The 19,073-nt window shown below is 31.9% G+C and overlaps 2 protein-coding genes across 3 annotated transcripts; both read right to left on the bottom strand.

The window, feature by feature from the left end:
- Positions 1-4,327: 4,327 nt before the first annotated feature.
- On the bottom strand, positions 4,328-9,068 carry LOC132803734 (glutamate receptor 2.8-like). Its single transcript, XM_060817203.1, has 6 exons — positions 8,795-9,068; positions 7,244-8,601; positions 6,703-7,015; positions 5,661-6,073; positions 5,087-5,181; positions 4,328-4,421 (listed from the first exon to the last, which is right to left on the bottom strand). Exons 1-6 carry the CDS (start codon positions 9,066-9,068, stop codon positions 4,328-4,330), a joined length of 2,547 nt encoding a protein of 848 aa, XP_060673186.1.
- Positions 9,069-12,201: 3,133 nt separating this feature from the next.
- On the bottom strand, positions 12,202-16,434 carry LOC107414460 (glutamate receptor 2.8-like). 2 transcript variants are annotated; one of them, XM_060813028.1, is made up of 6 exons: positions 16,124-16,434; positions 13,974-15,035; positions 13,735-13,871; positions 13,338-13,650; positions 12,757-13,166; positions 12,202-12,676 (listed from the first exon to the last, which is right to left on the bottom strand). In XM_060813028.1, exons 1-6 carry the CDS (start codon positions 16,410-16,412, stop codon positions 12,398-12,400), a joined length of 2,490 nt encoding a protein of 829 aa, XP_060669011.1. In that variant the 5' UTR covers positions 16,413-16,434; the 3' UTR covers positions 12,202-12,397. The 2 variants fall into 2 exon arrangements, with proteins under 2 accessions (XP_060669011.1, XP_024930632.3); XM_025074864.3 differs by having other exon boundaries at positions 13,735-15,035.
- Positions 16,435-19,073: the final 2,639 nt, after the last annotated feature.

Here is a 19,073-nt window from a genome sequence, read left to right as displayed (position 1 = left end):
AGTGCGATTTCTCTCTTACCAAACGTGCTTTCATCTTCATGGTAAGTTCGTTTGTCAATGTTAATGATCCTGAAATTGATAAATTCCGAAGGTGTTCTACATATACCTGTCCAATTAGTACTCACACTAAATGGTTGTATTAAAATTTGACTCAAAAGAAAAGAAAAAAGAAAAAAAAGAAAAAAAAGAAAAAAAAAAAGCTAGATGTATTAAAATTCAAGTGTCAGAGGGAATATGACAATTAACCGTCTAAGCAAACTTCGCCAGCAAGATTTCCCATCGTCAACATTTCAGCTTTTAAAGTGATTTTTTGATTGTAAAAAATTGTTTTCTGAAGTGTAATAACGATCGGTCAAGTATAATTAACATATATGTTAAGTAACTAACATTTAGACTACAAAATATGAGAGAACAAAATTTAAGATAAAGGTAATCCGTTATATCAATTATTCAAATTTCAAATGATCATAAAGTATACTTAAGATTGATGTTAATTAATGACTTTTTTGGGTACTATTTATTAAGTATACTTAAGATTGATGTTAATTAATGATTTTTTTGGGTACTATTTATTGCTTAAGCCTATAACTAGTTCAACATAATCAGTTTGAATAAGTATAATTTAAGATTATCTTCGGAGGTAACTCATTGAATAATTTTTCAAATGTCTCAGTCACAATGCAAAGACTCATAGTTTTATTTAATTGTTTGGACAAAACCTATTTAATCTAAATGGGGCATTTCGTCATGGCCCTTGGCTAATTAAGTTATATTAGTATTGTTAAGATTTATAATATTTTGCACGAAGCTACCATACATATTGTGTACCTGTTCCATACTATAAAAAAGCCCTCATATAGCCTCAATAACATATTAATTGTTTTCTTGTCATGTTGGTCCAATCTCACAATTCGATGAATATGTTCAAACTAACCATATACAAATTTTTAACAGAATTTATGAACATTTTTATTTCATTTTTATATTCTTTTTCCATGTATATATAAACTCTATGGTGTAAATATCTACATATGATAAAGTCTGTGTTAGGGTGGCAAAGAATATGCTACAGGACTCATTAGTCCATGTACATGAGTTAAGCTTACATTATATTAAACTCGATAGCTTTATTAGGTTTCCTTTTATAAGTCTTTGAATCACTTTAAAAAGATGAGATTTAAAAATCAACAAATAACTAAATTATATTGTGACGACTTTCCAGAATTATTTGTTAGAACCCTAAGATAGCTTTGATTAGAGAAAATCCCATCAGAAATCTTATAGAAAATCCAGTAGTATCTTCTTTGTAAATTGCACTCGCCCAATTATACGGTACTTAGAAAACTTACTTCGAAAGTATACGTTTGCTTTATTCTTTATATATGATTGCAAGTTTTCATAAATTTGCAGGATTTCGATAACAATAGCAAAAGATTGTAGATATAAAAAATAACTAATAAACCACAAATACCATTATAGCTATTAGGACCCTTTTGGAGTTTACTATTTGGATCACAAATAGCCCCAACTTTTACCAAGTCTTTACTCAACATAGGAAATATGTACTTTTATTACTCATGACCATCTACACCTTCCACTTATTACAATTTCACATTTCTAAGTATCTCATAAATATATCAAACATATAAATACAGATATAATAATAATAATAATAATAATAATAGTAATACAAGCTCTGTCACAGGTCTTAAATTATTCACTCTTTAACATCTAAAAAATATTTGGATACAAATTGTATTGCTAGTAATCAATAAATTGTAAGACAACTTTTTATAAGATAAATTACATTTAAGAAAATGCACATAATGGAATAATATTTTAAATTGAACAATTAAGGTTCTAATGGAACAACATTTTAAATTGTTTTTTGAAGTGTAATAATGATTGGTTAAGTATAATTAACATATATGTTAAGTAACTACCATTTATACTACAAAATATGAGAGAATAAATTTTAAGATAAATGTAATCCATTATATCAATTATTCAAATTTCATATGATCATAAAGTATACTTAAGATTAATGTTAATTAATGACTCTTTTGGGTACTATTTATTGCTTAAGACTATAACTAGTTCAACATAATCAGTTTGAATAAGTATAATTTAAGATTATCTTTGGAGGTTCAACATAATCAGTTTGAATAAGTATAATTTAAGATTATCTTTGGAGGTAACTTATTGAATAATTTTTCAAATGTCTCAGTCACAATGCAAAAGACTTAGAGTTTTATTTAATTGTTTGGACAAAACCTATTTTGTCTAGATGGGGCATTTCGTCATGGCCCTTGACTAATTAAGTTAAACTAGTATTACTAGGATTTATAAAATTTTGCGCCAAGCTGCCATACATATTGTGTACCTGTTCCATACTATAAAAAGGCCCTCATATAGCCTCAATTAATAAATATTAATTGTTTTCTTGTCATGTTGGTCCAATCACATAATTCGATGAATATGTTCAAACTAGCCATATACAAATTGTTTTACAGCATTCATAAACATTTTATTTCAGTTTTGTATGGTTTATGTGGCTTTTTTTTTTCCCCTCTAAATGACAAATTAATTTTGTCAAATTCATTGGAAACGATTGAATGATCAATGATAACAAATTGTTGGTTGAAGGGGCACATATATGGATTCTTTAGGAATTCTGATAACAATATTAAAAAGACGTTACTTGTACATTTTTATGAATAATAATAATATATTTTATTTCAGTTTTGTATGGTTTATGTGGCTTTTTTTTTTCCCCTCTAAATGACAAATTAATTTTGTCAAATTCATTGGAAACGATTGAATGATCAATGATAACAAATTGTTGGTTGAAGGGGCACATATATGGATTCTTTAGGAATTCTGATAACAATATTAAAAAGACATTACTTGTACATTTTTATGAATAATAATAATATATGCAGGAATTATTGAAAAAAAAAATTATGTAGGAATAAAAAATTAATATAGTAAACACGCTCACACAGAGTTTTCTCTCGCCTTTTGTTCCTTTCAACTTGTCTTTGCCACCCCCTTCTTCCTCTAACTCAGAAGCTCGAATGTATGCTGGTACCGCAGAGTTTATCATATGTAGATATTTGCACCATAGAGTTTATATATACATAGGAAAGGAACATGCTACAGTACTCATTTGTCCATATGTATGAGTTACGGTCACATCATATTAATTTGATAGTTTTATTAGGTCTTCCTTCAAAAGACTGAGATTTAATAATCAATAAATGACTTAAGTATATAGATTAAGTGATATACTAAAATTTTATTTAGGATAAATGAACTTTGTAAAGATTTAATGTACCATAATATAAATTTTTAAATCTTAATTATTCAAGTGATTCAATGGTTGATAAAAGAAGCCGTTATCTAATATAAGCCTAATTGTGTGTGCGTGTGTATATATATATATATATATATCTCTGTTATGATGGATGTTGCGCCCATTTATAATGGATTTGGTGCATAATTACATGCAATTTATGAGGTATTTGCAGGTATTTTAATCCTTAATGATATATATGTAATTGGATGCCTACCTTCACCATAATATGGGCATTGACGCCCATGGTATAGCAAAATTTTAAGTTGAAGTTTTAATGTATCAAATGGATTTTGCATCTAATTTCCAGTCAAAATCCTTTTCTTGTGTCATTTCCCAAATTAAGATATTTCAATCCACACATACACATGGAAAAAAAAAAGAAAAAAAAACATAAATTAAGATGTCGTTTATTAATGTGTTTGTTTTTATTTTCTTTGTTTGTCATCTTGGAACCAGTGGTTAGAAGGGCCAACTATGTATCAAAATGGAAGTGGAGAGAGATGGCACCGGTTATATGTGACATCCCATATCGGTTGGAAACGGAAACGAAGCATGGCTTATAAGCGTGTGGATACCTTTCCCTTCAAGAGGCCTTTTGCTAGTGGGACTGGCACAAACAAAACCATGCGGGCTGGGCCTAAAGCGGACAATATCTTGATGCGGGTGGACTGGGCTATTACAGTGGTATCAGAGTCGGACCCGGATCGGTGTGCCAGCGAGGATACTGGGTCCCAAGGGGGGAGGATTGTGACATCTCACATCGGTTGCTTATAAGCGTGTGGATACCTTTCCCTTCAAGAGGCTTTTTGCCAGTGGGACTGGCAGAAACAAAACCGTGCGGGCTGGGCCCAAAACGGACAATATCTTGATGTGGGTGGACTGGGTTGTTACATTATACATTAGAGGAGCAGATGCAAGCTTTTTCTTTCAATAGCGGGCCAAATGACTGCAAGAGATCATCGGTCAACTCTACCTCAACTCACCATTTCGAACCTTATACAGAAGGATTTTCCGGACCAGCTCCTTGTACCAGCTCCTTCTACCTATATCGCAGTTGAAGCACCTAAAGGAGAATTTGTTGTCTTTATTAACTAAGTTTAAATAGAGACAAATAAATAAATAAATAAATAACTAAACATACGCAGAATGAAACACAATTTGAAATTGTGTTGTTTTTATTTTTTTTTTAAAACTTTTTTGTTCACATTTGTCAATTGATATATTAAATAAACTCTAATTATTATTAATAGTAACAAACAATTAAAGTAAGCAAACTACGTATTGTTTAAGGGGGGGAAAAAAAAAAAAACCAAACATGTTAATAAACTATACCTAAGAAATAATTTTAAGCACATCCATAGATAAATAGCTCAAAATCAATATAATTTGTGTGTCCTTGACCCGTTGTATGATTCTACAAGTTGTCCCCAACATTATTATTGACTACAGAAGCTTCATGATCGCTGCAGATATTTGATCCATCAGTTATCAATTGGTGATCTTCAATTATAAGCGAAATGCTTTACTTTTGGAATAATTTTTGACCAAGTAGAGCTTTCCCTTGCATTAGTGGTAGACAATTTTTCCTTTTCAGATTTAACCGCAAATATCAAGCAAAGAAAGAGCAAGGTAAGTCCCATGACAATGAAAAGGCCACCAAAACTGCGCGCACTAAGACTATGACTGTTTACTGTGGAACCCTGGCATTTGGTTCCATATGCAAAGTACCTTTGTTCCAGTTCTTCCATCTTCTTATAATCTTCTGTGACGTTCAGGATTGCCCTGGAAATGTAAGGTACAAGTGGAGACCCTATTGGGAACGCCTGAAAATTTAGCAGAAAATCCCTAATTAAATTCCATATATATATATATATAGCTAACCATTTATTTTGAAATAGTTTATCACAATATCCATAATAAATATTAAACAATTAGTACACAAGTCCATGAATTTTAAACTTTAGGAAATAATGATTATATCTAAACATGCATGCGTGCATGCAAGCATGATATATTAGGCCCAGAGACCTACAATTAAGTTCCCAAATTTGAATCCTGCTACCCATGTAAAATTGTGTAACACTTGCAAGACCTAATTTGTGTCCAAAATATTAACTAAGATATTTATATACATCATGGTATCTTAACTTATAAAGTTAGGATACGGTCCAAATTAATTAGACTAGATTAATAATTTGAATTATATTTAGATTTTATAAAGCTTAGATATCCTAATATGATAATTGCTATATATATCCTAATGCAGAGAAAAAAAGAAAGAAAGAACGAAAGATATACTCACAAAGCCAAAGCCATCAGATTCGTAGGTCGGACCGACCATTGTGTATCTAGAGCAATACTTGTCTAGGAAGACCCTAAGGTAGGGTATTTCTTCGAATATAGCATCAACTCCACCATTTTTGCTTCCTATAGACAATGCATGATGATACTCCTCAGGGGAATTGTAGTGCCTAAGCTTGGACTCGTTGAAGTTCAATTGTTCGATCAAAAGGCCTCTCACATAAGAATTCTCTAGGTATCCAACGAAATAATCATTATTCGTCCTTAGCTCGTTGACATCAACAAATGATGGCTGCAACCTTTGCACTGTCAACATTGAGGCTAAGCTAGCTGTATAACTTTGTGCAACAATGAATGCCCCAAAAACCCAGATTGTCATCACAAATCTTGACCAATTGTTCTTCACCTTCTCTCCTGACAACATGAAGAAAACACAGATAACTAAGCTAACTAATTGTTAATAAAATATTGAAAAATATATTAATTAGTCTCATACGCAACTTTAGGAAAAGTCAAATTTTCCTCTATTAAAACCCAGTCAAATCTTTGAGACTTTTCAATCATTTTCCTCTGTATATTGGAGGTCATGATATATATATATATATACACATTAATTATTTTGTTAGGATATGGTGACTTTCTAGCACAAATAAGTTAGGATGAAGTTCCATTTTGTCATGATTGATTTGCATTATATCCTGATTTTAAAAATCTTTTAATTTAATAAAGTTAGAAGTTCACTTAATTCTTATATATATATATATATATATATGTATATTTTGATGATATAGTAAGATTGCTACAAAGATCTTAGGGCCTATTTATGATGTGGAATTTGATTGGATTATTTTAAATCCAGCCCAATTAAATTGAGCAATTTTTAATTTTAGTCAAATCTAGTATTCCACATATCAAATGAATAATAAGGATATTTTATATGACTAACTATATAATATATGTTGGTTGCCACATAGAAAAAAAAAATTATCAACCATGTACATATGAAAGGGAAAGTGATGAGGGCAGCACTTTAATTTAATTACCATGAGCAAACACTGGAGCTAAGAAGGAGAACAAAAAAATTTTCTTAAGCTGCTGGCGTGGTGGACCCCTGAATTCTGCGTTTGTACGATGCTCAATAATCCATACCAAAAACCCTGTGAAGAAGAAGGCTGCTCCAAATGTTAACCAAAGATCCCATTTTAGAGGCTTGAAAAAACTCCAAATATCCTGTACATTTTTATCTTTAACTTTTACAACCATGGAGACGCCTGATTCATTATATGGCAATGTAAAATCGACATAGGTCGTCCTATTTGCATTAATTGTTGTATCTGCCACTACTGCATCATACTTCTGCATTTTCATATATAAAACAGTACATAAGTATTCTATACAACAGATTGTCAAAGAAAATTCCTTAATGTAAAACACCCAAGAGTAATATAATTTCCCTTGATTATGTTACTCTAACTACATATATAAAAAGTGTCTTTTATCGAGGAATCCTGAACAAATTTTTATCCATTATTCATCCTGTTACCAATAATAGGGCGGTATCAAAGAATATTTGAAAACAGATACCTGAAGCTTAATCTGGTAAAGAAGATCATCATAAGTGCCGCTACTCAGGCCTGCGCTGTCTACATATGCAAAAAACTCATGCGGAATCTCAAAAGGTAGCTTTTCTAATGCAGCTTTGAAAATATCGTAGCCGAACCCCGAAATGTTGGTGACCTTAAGAGTTTTAGGATCCCATTTTATGTCCAAAAATCCTTTAAAACCAGCAGCTGTCAGTGGGACCCCGATCCTCAACTTCTTACCTGATACAGGTATAACCCAACCTCTTGGTGGTGGAGCATTTGCATAATAATTTCCAGGCCAAATGATTCTCTCTTTGACGTCATCTATGGAACTTGATGAGTTTCTTACTATACTACCATTTTCCCCTAAATAACCAGATATTATTCCTTCTTTGGGGTTCCAATATCCAATAACTTTCTCACCTATTTTCCTTCTTACATTGAATATTTCGAATTTTTCTACCGGCAACTGTCCTCTAATCAAACGGAATTCTCCAATTAGACCTTCAAATCTCGTAACTCGCAACTCTTTGACAAGTCTCGGACCTGATTCGGAGACTTTCAAGCCAAACACATGAAGATCACGATGACCTCCAATATTTCTGCTAGAACTTTGTGCTGATTCATTATCTGTTTTAGCAGCATGTGAAACCGACTCGACAGCCTTAGCTAATGCCCAAATAGTATCGTACGCCCACAAACCAAAAAGGTTTATCTCTGCAGAAAGCTTCCATCTGGTTTTGAAGTCTTGAAGACGCTCCGTCACGGGCACAAAGGGCCGTACACCCAAAACACCATGCATCGAATCGCTAACATTTTTGTCCATTGGATCTAACAAACTTGATAACCCATCGGTGACTATCCAAACATACCCTTCACTCATCATCCCAGCCTGTTCTGCCAGCGGAAAGAAACTCGATCCAACAGAAGCTGTCATGTGGACCAATAGTACCCTCGTCTCCATTGCCTTTATCTTCTCAAGCTCTTTGGAAATATTCAATTGTTTGGAAGATGGAGAAATGACACTTCTGTAAACAACCCGGGTATCAAATTGCTGCAAGGCATCTGTTAAATAAGGAATGAAACCTTTGCCGAATTCTGTGTCTTCGTAGATCACAATAACTTGGCGCCAACCGAATTGTTGAACAATGGACACCAGAGGTTTTATCTGAGAATAATCATCTTGGCATGTCCGAATGAAAAAGGGACTCTGCTTTGGAGACAAAGTGGGGCTAGTAGATGAAATAGAAATGATAGGAAGTTGAGCTTCCTTTCCAAGATGTGTAACAAACTTTGCTTCTGTTGACCACTCTGGCCCTATTATAGCCTGCACTTCTTCATTCTTCATCAACTCTAAAGCTGCAAAATAATGCAAATTAACGCAATATCAGCCAATATATGTGGTATGGACCAATAATTCTAACCTAGAAATTGAGTGCATGCCTAGAGAATATATATATATATATATATATATTACTGCTTAGATTAATTTCCCGTACGATAATATTGTTTGGCTGACTACAAGTACATATATACTACATCGATCTCTTACCTGCTGATGCTGCAACTACAGCATCCTTGTCAGAACTCTTCACTGAAAGAGCCAGCCTCGTCTGATAATTTGGATTTGCAGCGTAGAAGTCAGAAAGCGCCATGGATAAGTAGTTTTCTACTATCTTCCCGACCCCAGAATCCAATCCAAGAATCACACCAACGCGTACAACTTGTTTTGTTCCTACTGTTTCATTTACAGTACTAGCACTGACTAGTTCATTATAGTGGCTTTTCCCTAATAATAAGACAATGAACGCAAGGAGTATGGCCATGTTTTACAATAACGACCAAATGGAGAGTAATTCCAAGATAGAAGATTGCTTCTACAATTTAGTATATTATATATATGATTACATATAACATTGTTTGTCTATTCTGGCAAAGACAATATATAAGTAGCGAGAGTACAAAGTGCTTTACGTGTATATTTATAGCAGCTTCAAGGAAGGTTCCTTGGTGTTTTGACGGAGACCAAACTTGATTCTCTTTGATCTCCTCCTTCTATATTTCTTCCTCAGAAAGAAATACATATAGTCAAACCCTATACATACTTACATATATATATATATATATACACACATACAATTATTTAAAATTATTTTCAGTAATATGTGTTCAATTTTTAATTATGTGTATATATATTGAAATAACATATTACAATATTTTTCCGTGACCATGACCATATATGTGCTCCAGATAACCAGCTCCACTACTTGTATATATTAATTAATTAAATATCAACGCAAAACCAATGGTCTATTTTCAGAATAATATAGTTTACTTTTGATTTCTTTTTTTTTTTTGGTTGTAAAAATTGACTCTCTTTTTGATTGGAGTAAGCTGCCGGCCGGCCCGGCCAAACTGTTCCATCATTTTGTATATTCACATGACGCAGACATATCTGGTACGTGGTCCCTTATGATTAATTTTCTGGTTTTGTTTATTTAATTAATAGTTTTGGAAAACTTTAAATTTTTTTGTTTAATTAAAAAATCCAGAAAACGTGTTTTTCACAAATACATATACGTATAGGAGGCCCGTTCATTTTGATAGAAGCATCAACTCATTTAAGGAGCTTCAACTTCAATTATTATTATTATCATTATAAATGAGAAAATCCTATGCATATATATATATATAATCGTATGTATATATATATATGTATGTATGTATATAAACATTTATATTAAAATATTAGTCAACCAATCAAAGAAGAATGACAGTATTATATTTTGTATTAGAGGTTCCACTCCAGCACTGCTTATAAGTTCTACCCAAATTACGAAGTGTTCAAAAATAAGTGCAAAACAATTTAATTCACAAACCACCTTATTAATTAGTCTCGATCCTTAAGAGGAATAAATACAACAAAATTGTTCATAAGTAATAGTAGTGCTTTGGTATCATCTACAAGGAAGTAATATGCTATCAAAGAGCTATATATATCTAAATGACAATTAAAATTTATGTTCACAATATCAAATTTTTGTTTGGTTTTACTCTATGGATTACCACAGCTCAGTTTAAACAGTACAGTTACAAAATCATGTTCAAATATTATGGAATTGAATGTATTTGTAGACTTGACCGGATCGTACAACCACACTGAAAATACACCCCTGGTCCTGAATTCAAAACTTTAGGTTGGCGGAAATCCCTTCTCTTTCAATTGTGATAGTGACAAGAACCCCCCAAAAAAAAAATGATTATATGATTAATTTTTTCTAATTTGTTAATAATCGGTTATATGACAATTAAAAAAAGAAAAAAAAGGTGAATAAATATTTGGTTATGTGGAGATATTCTTGTGTAGAAACATAAGGACTCATTCATTAAACCAATGAATGAAAGGCACACCAAAGGAAAAGTAAAATGAAATAAAAAATTGGTCTTTTTATATTTACAAATTAACCATCTATATACAGTCTCCTTAATATTAAATTAATTTACCAATAAAGACTACTACCATTGTCTCTGGATTTGATCCACCAAGGTATTTACATAGTAATTGTGGTTTAAAATTCTTTATTTTAGTATGGAGAAGTAGGAGAAACTAACCTTTATTTTTATTTTTATAATAATTACGGAGGTATAAGAATTCAAAATTGGATTAATATCCAAAAAATAGGGTTTTTGGACTACCTATATATTAAGGAGCTAAGAGAAAATACTTTATTAGTCATTATTTAACTGTGGAATTCTTCCATGAGAGGCTGTGTGGTTTTGTCAACGATCAAGCTAGTTTTTATGGTAGGGAGTTGCGTCTGTTCAGAGGACGCTGTACATTTACTATACTTAATTGATTCAGACACTTTCTTGGGGGTCGACTGTTACTTGGTTGAGGAAATAAAGCCTATACTTCTGTCATTTCGAAATTTTAATTCTTATTATGCAACCATGCGAGTCAAATAGAGCTGCCTATACTTTGGATTTGTCTTCGTTACCTTTTGAGTCTTAGATTGAAGAGGGATCCTCGAGGTTGATTCCTGTAATTCAAGATATATATATATATATAAAAAGAAAAAAACACTTTGGAATTCTTCCATAAAAAAGTAAAAATAAATATAATAATCAGGTGGAAATCCTACAAAGAAGAAAAACAGGGGATAGAATCAAAATTTTGATTTGTTGGTAAGATGGGCCACAAAGTTTTTGGTTTGGGCTGGGGAAATGGGCCACAAAAACTGAATAGCTTCCACGTTGACGAAAATATACTGCCCCCCCCCCCCCCCCAAAAAAAAAAAAAAAAAAAAAAAAGAAAGGAAAAAATGATTTTATCATACATTTAAATACTTATCCATTCTCATGTATATATATATAAATATATTATTACAATTAACCAAGGAGGATTTTGACGCAAGTTTTGAATCTGGATTTGGAGTTATACTTGGATATCTTTTTATATGGAATGGATATTCCTAAGAAAATAGAAATAGTCATTCTAAATAATGAAAGATAATAAAATGGATTATTATTCTATCCTTTCGGTTGGTAATGTCAATAGATTAGATATACTGATTAGTCAAAATGAATATATATATATATATATATATATATTATTTTTCTATCTTATCATTTTGAAAATTCACGATGTTTATTTGTATTTATGCTTATATTCTTTATAATTTTATTTAATAATGTTTGTTTATGCTTAATTGAATATGTAATTTATTATTTTTAAATTAAATTAAATTTATATATATTTTTTATTTTTATGTGTTTTTAAAATTTTTATTTTTATTTTTCTAATATATAAATAATGTTTAAGTCATAAATTTATAAGAATTATCCTTTTTAATATTCGATGTTTATCATTAATAAAGTGAAGGAATAACTATTCTATATGTTTTGATAAGGAATAGTTGTTCTTTAAATTGAAAGAATAGATATTCTAGTAGAATAGGTACTCCTTGATTCAAAAAACCTCCTAAACATAAGTTTACCTATACATTATGACTAAATGGGACATTTATTAACGGCCCTTGACTAAAGTAATTCTAATTTTTGCAATAGGAGTTACATTCGACTAATTCTTTGACTAGGGAAAGCTACAAGAGCTCTACTGATATTTGATTCAGTTCTCATTGCAAAACAGAGCTTTCTATAGCATTGCTCGAAGACAAGTCCTAACGCACCCAGATTTAACCAAAAATATCAAGCAAAAAAACAGTAAAGTGAGTCCCATCATGATGAAAAGGCCACCAAAACTGACAGCACTAAGACCATGACTGTTTGCGGGGGATGTGGAACTATAAACTTGGCATTTGCTTTGATATGAAAAATACTTGAGTTCCAATTCTTCCATCTTCTTATGATCTTCAGTCACATTCAGGATCGCCCTTGACATGTAAGGTACAAGTGGAGATCCTAATGGGAAGGCCTGCAAGATTAAGCATTCAAATTATTTTTACACATTTGAATGGGTGATTTGGTGGGGGTGAAAAGACAAAGATAACTTACAAAGCCAAAGCCATCAGATTTGTAGGTTGTTCCGACGGTTGTGTATCTAGAGCAATACTTGGAAAGGAAGAGCTTCGCGTAAGGAATTTCTTCGAACATAGCATCGACTCCACCATTTTTGCTTCCTTTAGACAATGCTCGGTGAAACTCCTCATGGGAAGCATAGGGTCTTAGCCTGGATTTCTTGAAGTTCAATTGTCCTGTCAAAAGCTCTCTCACATAAGAATTCACTGTGTATCCAACATAACAATCCTTCATCCTTAACTCGTTGACATTGACAAATGATGGCTGCATCCTTTGCACTGTCAAGATTGAGGCTAAGCTAGCAGTGTAACTTTGTATAACAATGAATGCCACAAAAACCCAGATGGTTAGCACAAATCTTGACCAGTGATTCTCCACCCTTTCACCTAATTAACAAATTTTGATCCAGAAACAGAAATAGTTAAAATTGGTAATTAAAAAAAAAAAAATACTTTACACAGAGGAAATTTCTAAACAGAATGCCTAAAGCATATGGACTTAATTTTCCTCTGTAGGTACCCAATCAAATTTTAAGGTATTAACTAGATATTAATTACCATGAGCAAACACAGGAGTTAAAAAGGAGAACAAAAAAACTTCGCTAAGCTGTTGGTGTGTTGGACCCCTCAAGTCTATGTTTGTACGACGTTCAAGAATCCATACTATGAAACCTGTAGACAGGAAGGCTACTGCAATTGTCAACCAAAGAGTCCATTTCAGAGGTCTGAGAAAAATCCAAATACTTTTGGTTTTCTCATCTTTAACTTTCACAACCATCCAAACCCCTGATTCGGAATATGGCAATGTGAAATCAACATAAGCGGTCCTATTTGCAATAATTGTTGTATCTCCCACTACAGCATCATAATTCTGCATTTTCATCAATAAAAATCATCATCACAGACTATACAATATTTATATTGTATCAAATAATTCATAGTGTAGACAATATACCCCAAGCTTAATCTGGTAAAGAAGATCATTGTAAGTCCCGTTCATTTGGCCAGAGTTGTTTACATATGCAAAAAACTCATGCGGAACATCAAATGGTAATTTTTGTAATGCAGCAACGAAGACATCGTAGGAGAAACCTGTGATGTTGGTGACCTTGAGAGTTTTAGGATCCCATTTTATATCCACAAATCCTTTAAAATAATCAGCTAGGAAAGGGACCCCAATCCTCAACTTGTTACCTGATACCGGTATTGCCCAACCTTTGGGTGGTGGGACTTTTGCATGATAATATCCAGGCCAAATGATTCTCTCCTTTAGTTCATCAATGGAGCTTGAATTTGCTACTTTGCCATTTCCCCCTGAATCAATATATATTTCTTTCTTCTCGGTCCAATATCCAATAACTTCCTCACCTTTTGTCCTTCTCACATTGATTATTTCGAATTTTTCTACTTGCAACTGCCCTCTAATCAGACGGAATTCTCCACTTAGGCCTTCAAATCTGGTAGACAGTAACTTTTCAAGAAGCTGTGGACCTAATTCCGAGACTCTTAAGCCGCCAACACCAGTTTTAGTTGAGTTCAAATGTGAAAATACCAATTCCACAGACTTAGCCAATGCCCAAATGGTATCATATGCCCATAGACCATAAATGTTTATCTCTGAAACATTGAATCTGGTTTTGAATTCTTCAAGATGCTTTGTATTGGGCACATATGGCCTCAAACCCAAAACACCATGGATAGAATCACTAACATTTTTCTCAATTGGATCTAACAAAGTTGATAACCCATCAGTGATTATCCAAACATACCCTTTACTCATCATTCCTGCCTCCTCTGCAATAGGAAACAGTTCGGATCCAAAAGAAGCGGTCATGTGTACCAATATTGCCCTTGTCTCCATTGCCTTTATCTTCTCAAGCTCTTTCCAAATACTCTGTCTTTTGGAAGATGCAGAAATGACACTTCTATAAACAACCCGAGTTTCAATTTGCTGTAAGGAATCTGTCAAATATGGAATGAAACCGTTGCCGAATTCTGTGTCTTCGTAGATTACAATGACTTGGCGCCAACCGAATTGTTGAACAATGGACACAAGAGGTTTTATCTGAGACTTATCATCTCGGCATGTCCGAATGAAAAATGGGTTCTGGCTTGGAGAGAAAGAAGGGCTAGAAGCTGAAATAGAAATGATAGGAATTTGAGCTTTATTTCCAAGACTGATCACAAACTTGGCTTCTGTTGACCACATTGGCCCTATTATAGCCTGCACTCCATCATTCTTCATCAAATCTAAAGCTGCAAGAATTATACAAGTCAAGTTCAAATCTCATATATGCAGTTTTGATGCAGGGGCAACACAATTTACTTTAATTTATTTATTTTAATCTCAAATATATATATATATATATATATATTTAAAAGAAAATTTTCAACTAAAGTATTTGTTGTTAGCATTTAAGTTTAGAGGTAACTTTTTTAAATAGGAAACTAGGAGATTTTTTCCTTTTTGAATTATTATTTTAATTAATTTTTTATTTTTTATGTTTTTTAGAATTATTTTTCATGTATATTTTAAAGTTTTATTATATTGCATATATATATATATATGTATGTACAAACAGCTTTTGAGTTTTCATGCTTGTGCGTTGCATCAGTTGAAGTTGAATATGATTATATTTCTATAGTTTCTCTGAGATTAGTGTGAAAATCACAAATAATTCAGAATTAGAGATTCAAAACATTAAAAACACCCAAAATTAAAGCGAAAGAGTAAAAACTAATGAAATATTTTTAATATTCATAAAACATGGTATTTTAAAGTATATGATAAATGCAATTTTGTCATTGATATTTTAAAATTTAACATTAATATTAGCTCTCCTATAATAAATATTAATGCCAATACAAAAATTTAGCATTGGCTTTCCAATGGTACATGAAAAAAAAAAAAAAAGCATTGTTAAATTATAAATATTATTAAATGGTGATGGGATTCAATTTTTCAAAAAGCAAAATTATAATAATTAAAATATTATAAGGTGGTAAGTCTTATAAAATTAATTATAATGGGGTCCACTAGCAAAATTTGCAAATTGTAAATTTGATGTCAGATTTTGCATCAAAAATGACATTGGTAAATATTATAACATGCCATTGGCGGAGCCAAAATGTGCTTCTATGCTACTTTTTGGCAGTGACATCCCAAAATGCATTGCCATAGAAGATGCTCTGATTCCCACATTCAGTTTATGCATATATATTTTATATATGGTAACATAATAAAACCGAAAATAAAAAACAAAGTAATATAATAGAGTAATTCAGAAATTAATTAAAAAAGAAAAACATCTTCTAGATTTCTATTTAAAATTTAAGCTTGTTACCTGCTGATGCTGCAACAACAGCATCTTTCTCAGAGTTTTTCTCAGAAAGAGAGATTCTCGTCTGATAATACGGATATGTAGCATAGAAGTCAGAAATCGCCATGGATATGTAACTTCGTGTCATCCTCCCAACCCCAGAATCGGAGTCAAGAATCACACCAACTCGTACCACTTTCTTTGATCCTCCTACACTATTAGCGCTTCCATTTTCGTTAACAGCACTGAAACAGTACTTGCTCCTCCCAAATAATAAGAAGATGAAGAGCACAATTCGGATTTGACTTGCCATAGAAATTAAAAGTGCAAGAACCAAAAGAGAGAATCGAATCTAGATAGCTAGCTCGCTTCTATATTGATTAGAATATATGTTGTTTGTCTTATGCATATATATCATATCCTATATATTATATATAAACGTTGTTTGTCTATACATGCGGCGATAACATATTTATATAGATCATACCTGCTACCCAATGCTTTGATTTACGATCGAATTTAATTAGTAAGTTCAAGGAAGCTGGTTCCAGCCGCGTTGACAAAAGAAGTAGTATATAACGTTAAATGTACGGCATGAAAATTGGAATAGATTCTCTTTTCTTGAACTTGTTTAATTAGTTTAATTTTTTTAATTTCCTCAAATTCAAGCTTTGAAATTTAAAACCGATTGACATATGGTGATTCATTTGTTTCATTATTATATTATATATGTACATATATTGATGTGGAATTTCATTATTTTATATTAAATACTTTGATTTATATGTTTTTTTTTTTTTGGGTGAAATACTTTGATCTATATGTATGCATACATATAATAAATATTAGTATTTATATATTAATTAAACGGACTTTATATGAATGCAAGCCCAAATTAAACGTCGGTCCTTGCAGGTTGCTCTTTGTCCTTTTGACGGTTTACTTCGATTCTATTCGCGTAGAAGTACTAGTGTCAATCACTTTATATATATATATATATATATATACGTTTAGTACTCTACTTATTTGATTCGGACACTTTCTTGGGGGTCAATTGTTACTTGGTTGCGGAAATCAAGCTTATGCTTTTTTCATTTGGAAATTTTAATTGTTATTATGCAACCACGATAGTCAAACAAGCTGGCCTGTATATTTTTTTTATATATATTATTTTTTAAAAATGTCTAAAAAAAAGATTCGCCGTCTTTTAACCGGCTGATCTTTTTTGTCTAGGTATGCTTTGTCTTTGTTATCTTCATGGTTGATTCCCGTAATTCAAGATGATATCTGTATTCGTTTTTCTTCTTATTGAAGTTTGAGGTTTCTATAACCCCCCAATAATATATATATATATATATATATAAATAAATAAATAAATAAATAAAGCTGTGGAATTCTTCCGTAAAAAAGTACAACTAAATATGATAATACGGTGGAAATCTTCCAGAGAAGAAAAACAGAGGATAAACTCATACGATATACCAACAGTATCAAACATACAATTATTTTTCTAAAACCCTTAAAATTTATTTATGCAAAAATTATATTAGATCAAATGAAATCCACACATAAATAAACACACATAATTACATTTTATTTTGCATAATAAATTTAGCAATAAAATATAACAATAAATTTAACAATAGTTTAATACAATATTTCTTTAAAATCACAAATATAAATTTTATGCACATAAAATCTAAAAAATAAAATTTAATAATAATTTTCTTAAATTTTAAGATATACATAATTTCTTCAGAATTTTATATAACATACAAAAAAAACATATATATATATATACATATATACCTTCAACAGCACGACAATAATTTTGGAAAAAGGGATTACTCACTTTAAGGATATTGTCCATTCCTACTCTATCGTAGAATTCACTGCAAATCCCATCGATGTCTAACATACATAAAAAATATTACCTAATTAACACATACCTTTTCCAATGATACTAGAATACTTTAAATATTTTAAAACTCACCCTCGATAACTCGGATTTTCAATACTAGACTCTAAATGCGTCTGACTACATCTCAATCTCCAATTCATCTATCACCCAAAATTTGGGATTTCCCTAATTACAACCAATTTTTATAAAATTAATTATTTCATTAGTTGTTATTACCCACTATGAACCTAAATGTGATCATTTTTCTTAGGAAAATTTTTCAATACAATCCAATTTTTACAACAGTTCCTCAATTAGCTCAAAAATGGTTAAGTACACAACTATAATTAATAAACTATATATAAAATGAAAGCTTATATGATAAAGATAAAATATACTTAGCTCAAAGCCCCTAATCTCACCGTTGGTGGTCGAAAAATAGTGGGAAAGTTTTGGCCAAACTTCCATTCAATTTAGCTCTCAAACGGTTTGGAATTTGGACAAATGAAGGCATTTTTGAGATCAAAAGGTTCAAAATAGGGCGAATAGGGTATAAAATGGGCTAAGTCCACTAGAAAAACTAAAGTTGACATCGTCGGCCCAATTTGGATGTGTACGTGGTGGCTGACCAAGAAATTTGGGCTCTAATGCCGCCATAAGGTTGGCTTCCCTCATGGCCGATGCATGTGGCCCATGGTCGTCGGGATGGCGGCAACCGACCAGGGCCAAGATAGAAGGAGGAGAGAGAGGGTGCGTACTATCATTTAGGAAGGGGGTAGAAAGAGAGAGAGAGAGAGAAAGAGAGAGAGGGGGGGTGGGGGGAAGAAAAGAGAAATGAAAAGGAAAAATAGTGGTGACACATGGCCTTCTTTGATAGTGACACATGGCTCCTTCTAGTTAGTGACATGTGGCATTTATCAGAGATATATTTGAATACTCATCTACCCGATAAATACATTCTCAGAAAATATAGACACGATATTACAAACCCGTAACTTTTCAACCTAGGTCCAATTAAGTGTGCCACTAGTATACGCTCTCATATTAATAAGCATTATCGCATGGTATACAAGT

The sequence above is a fragment of the Ziziphus jujuba genome, chromosome 1, assembly GCF_031755915.1.
Source record: "Ziziphus jujuba cultivar Dongzao chromosome 1, ASM3175591v1".
NCBI lineage: Eukaryota > Viridiplantae > Streptophyta > Magnoliopsida > Rosales > Rhamnaceae > Ziziphus > Ziziphus jujuba.
The sequence above is the reverse complement of the archived record's forward strand: the minus strand, read 5'-3'. Positions and strand labels throughout refer to the sequence as shown.

Bases quoted from the DNA above. Each gene is read 5' to 3' on its own strand.
- LOC132803734 (XM_060817203.1), bottom strand. From the start codon at position 9,068: ATGGCCATACTCCTTGCGTTCATTGTCTTATTATTAGGGAAAAGCCAC. The intron at 6,074-6,702 runs GTAATTAAATTA...TCATGTTGTCAG, and splicing joins AGCTCCAGTGTTTGCTCATG to GAGAGAAGGTGAAGAACAAT. The intron at 4,422-5,086 runs GTACTTTGCATA...ATTCTCCTTTAG, and splicing joins ATGGAAGAACTGGAACAAAG to GTGCTTCAACTGCGATATAG.
- LOC107414460 (XM_025074864.3), bottom strand. From the start codon at position 16,412: ATGGCAAGTCAAATCCGAATTGTGCTCTTCATCTTCTTATTATTTGGG. The intron at 15,036-16,123 runs GTAACAAGCTTA...TAATTCTTGCAG, and splicing joins TGTTGTTGCAGCATCAGCAG to CTTTAGATTTGATGAAGAAT. The intron at 12,677-12,756 runs GTAAGTTATCTT...TTAATCTTGCAG, and splicing joins AATCTGATGGCTTTGGCTTT to GCCTTCCCATTAGGATCTCC.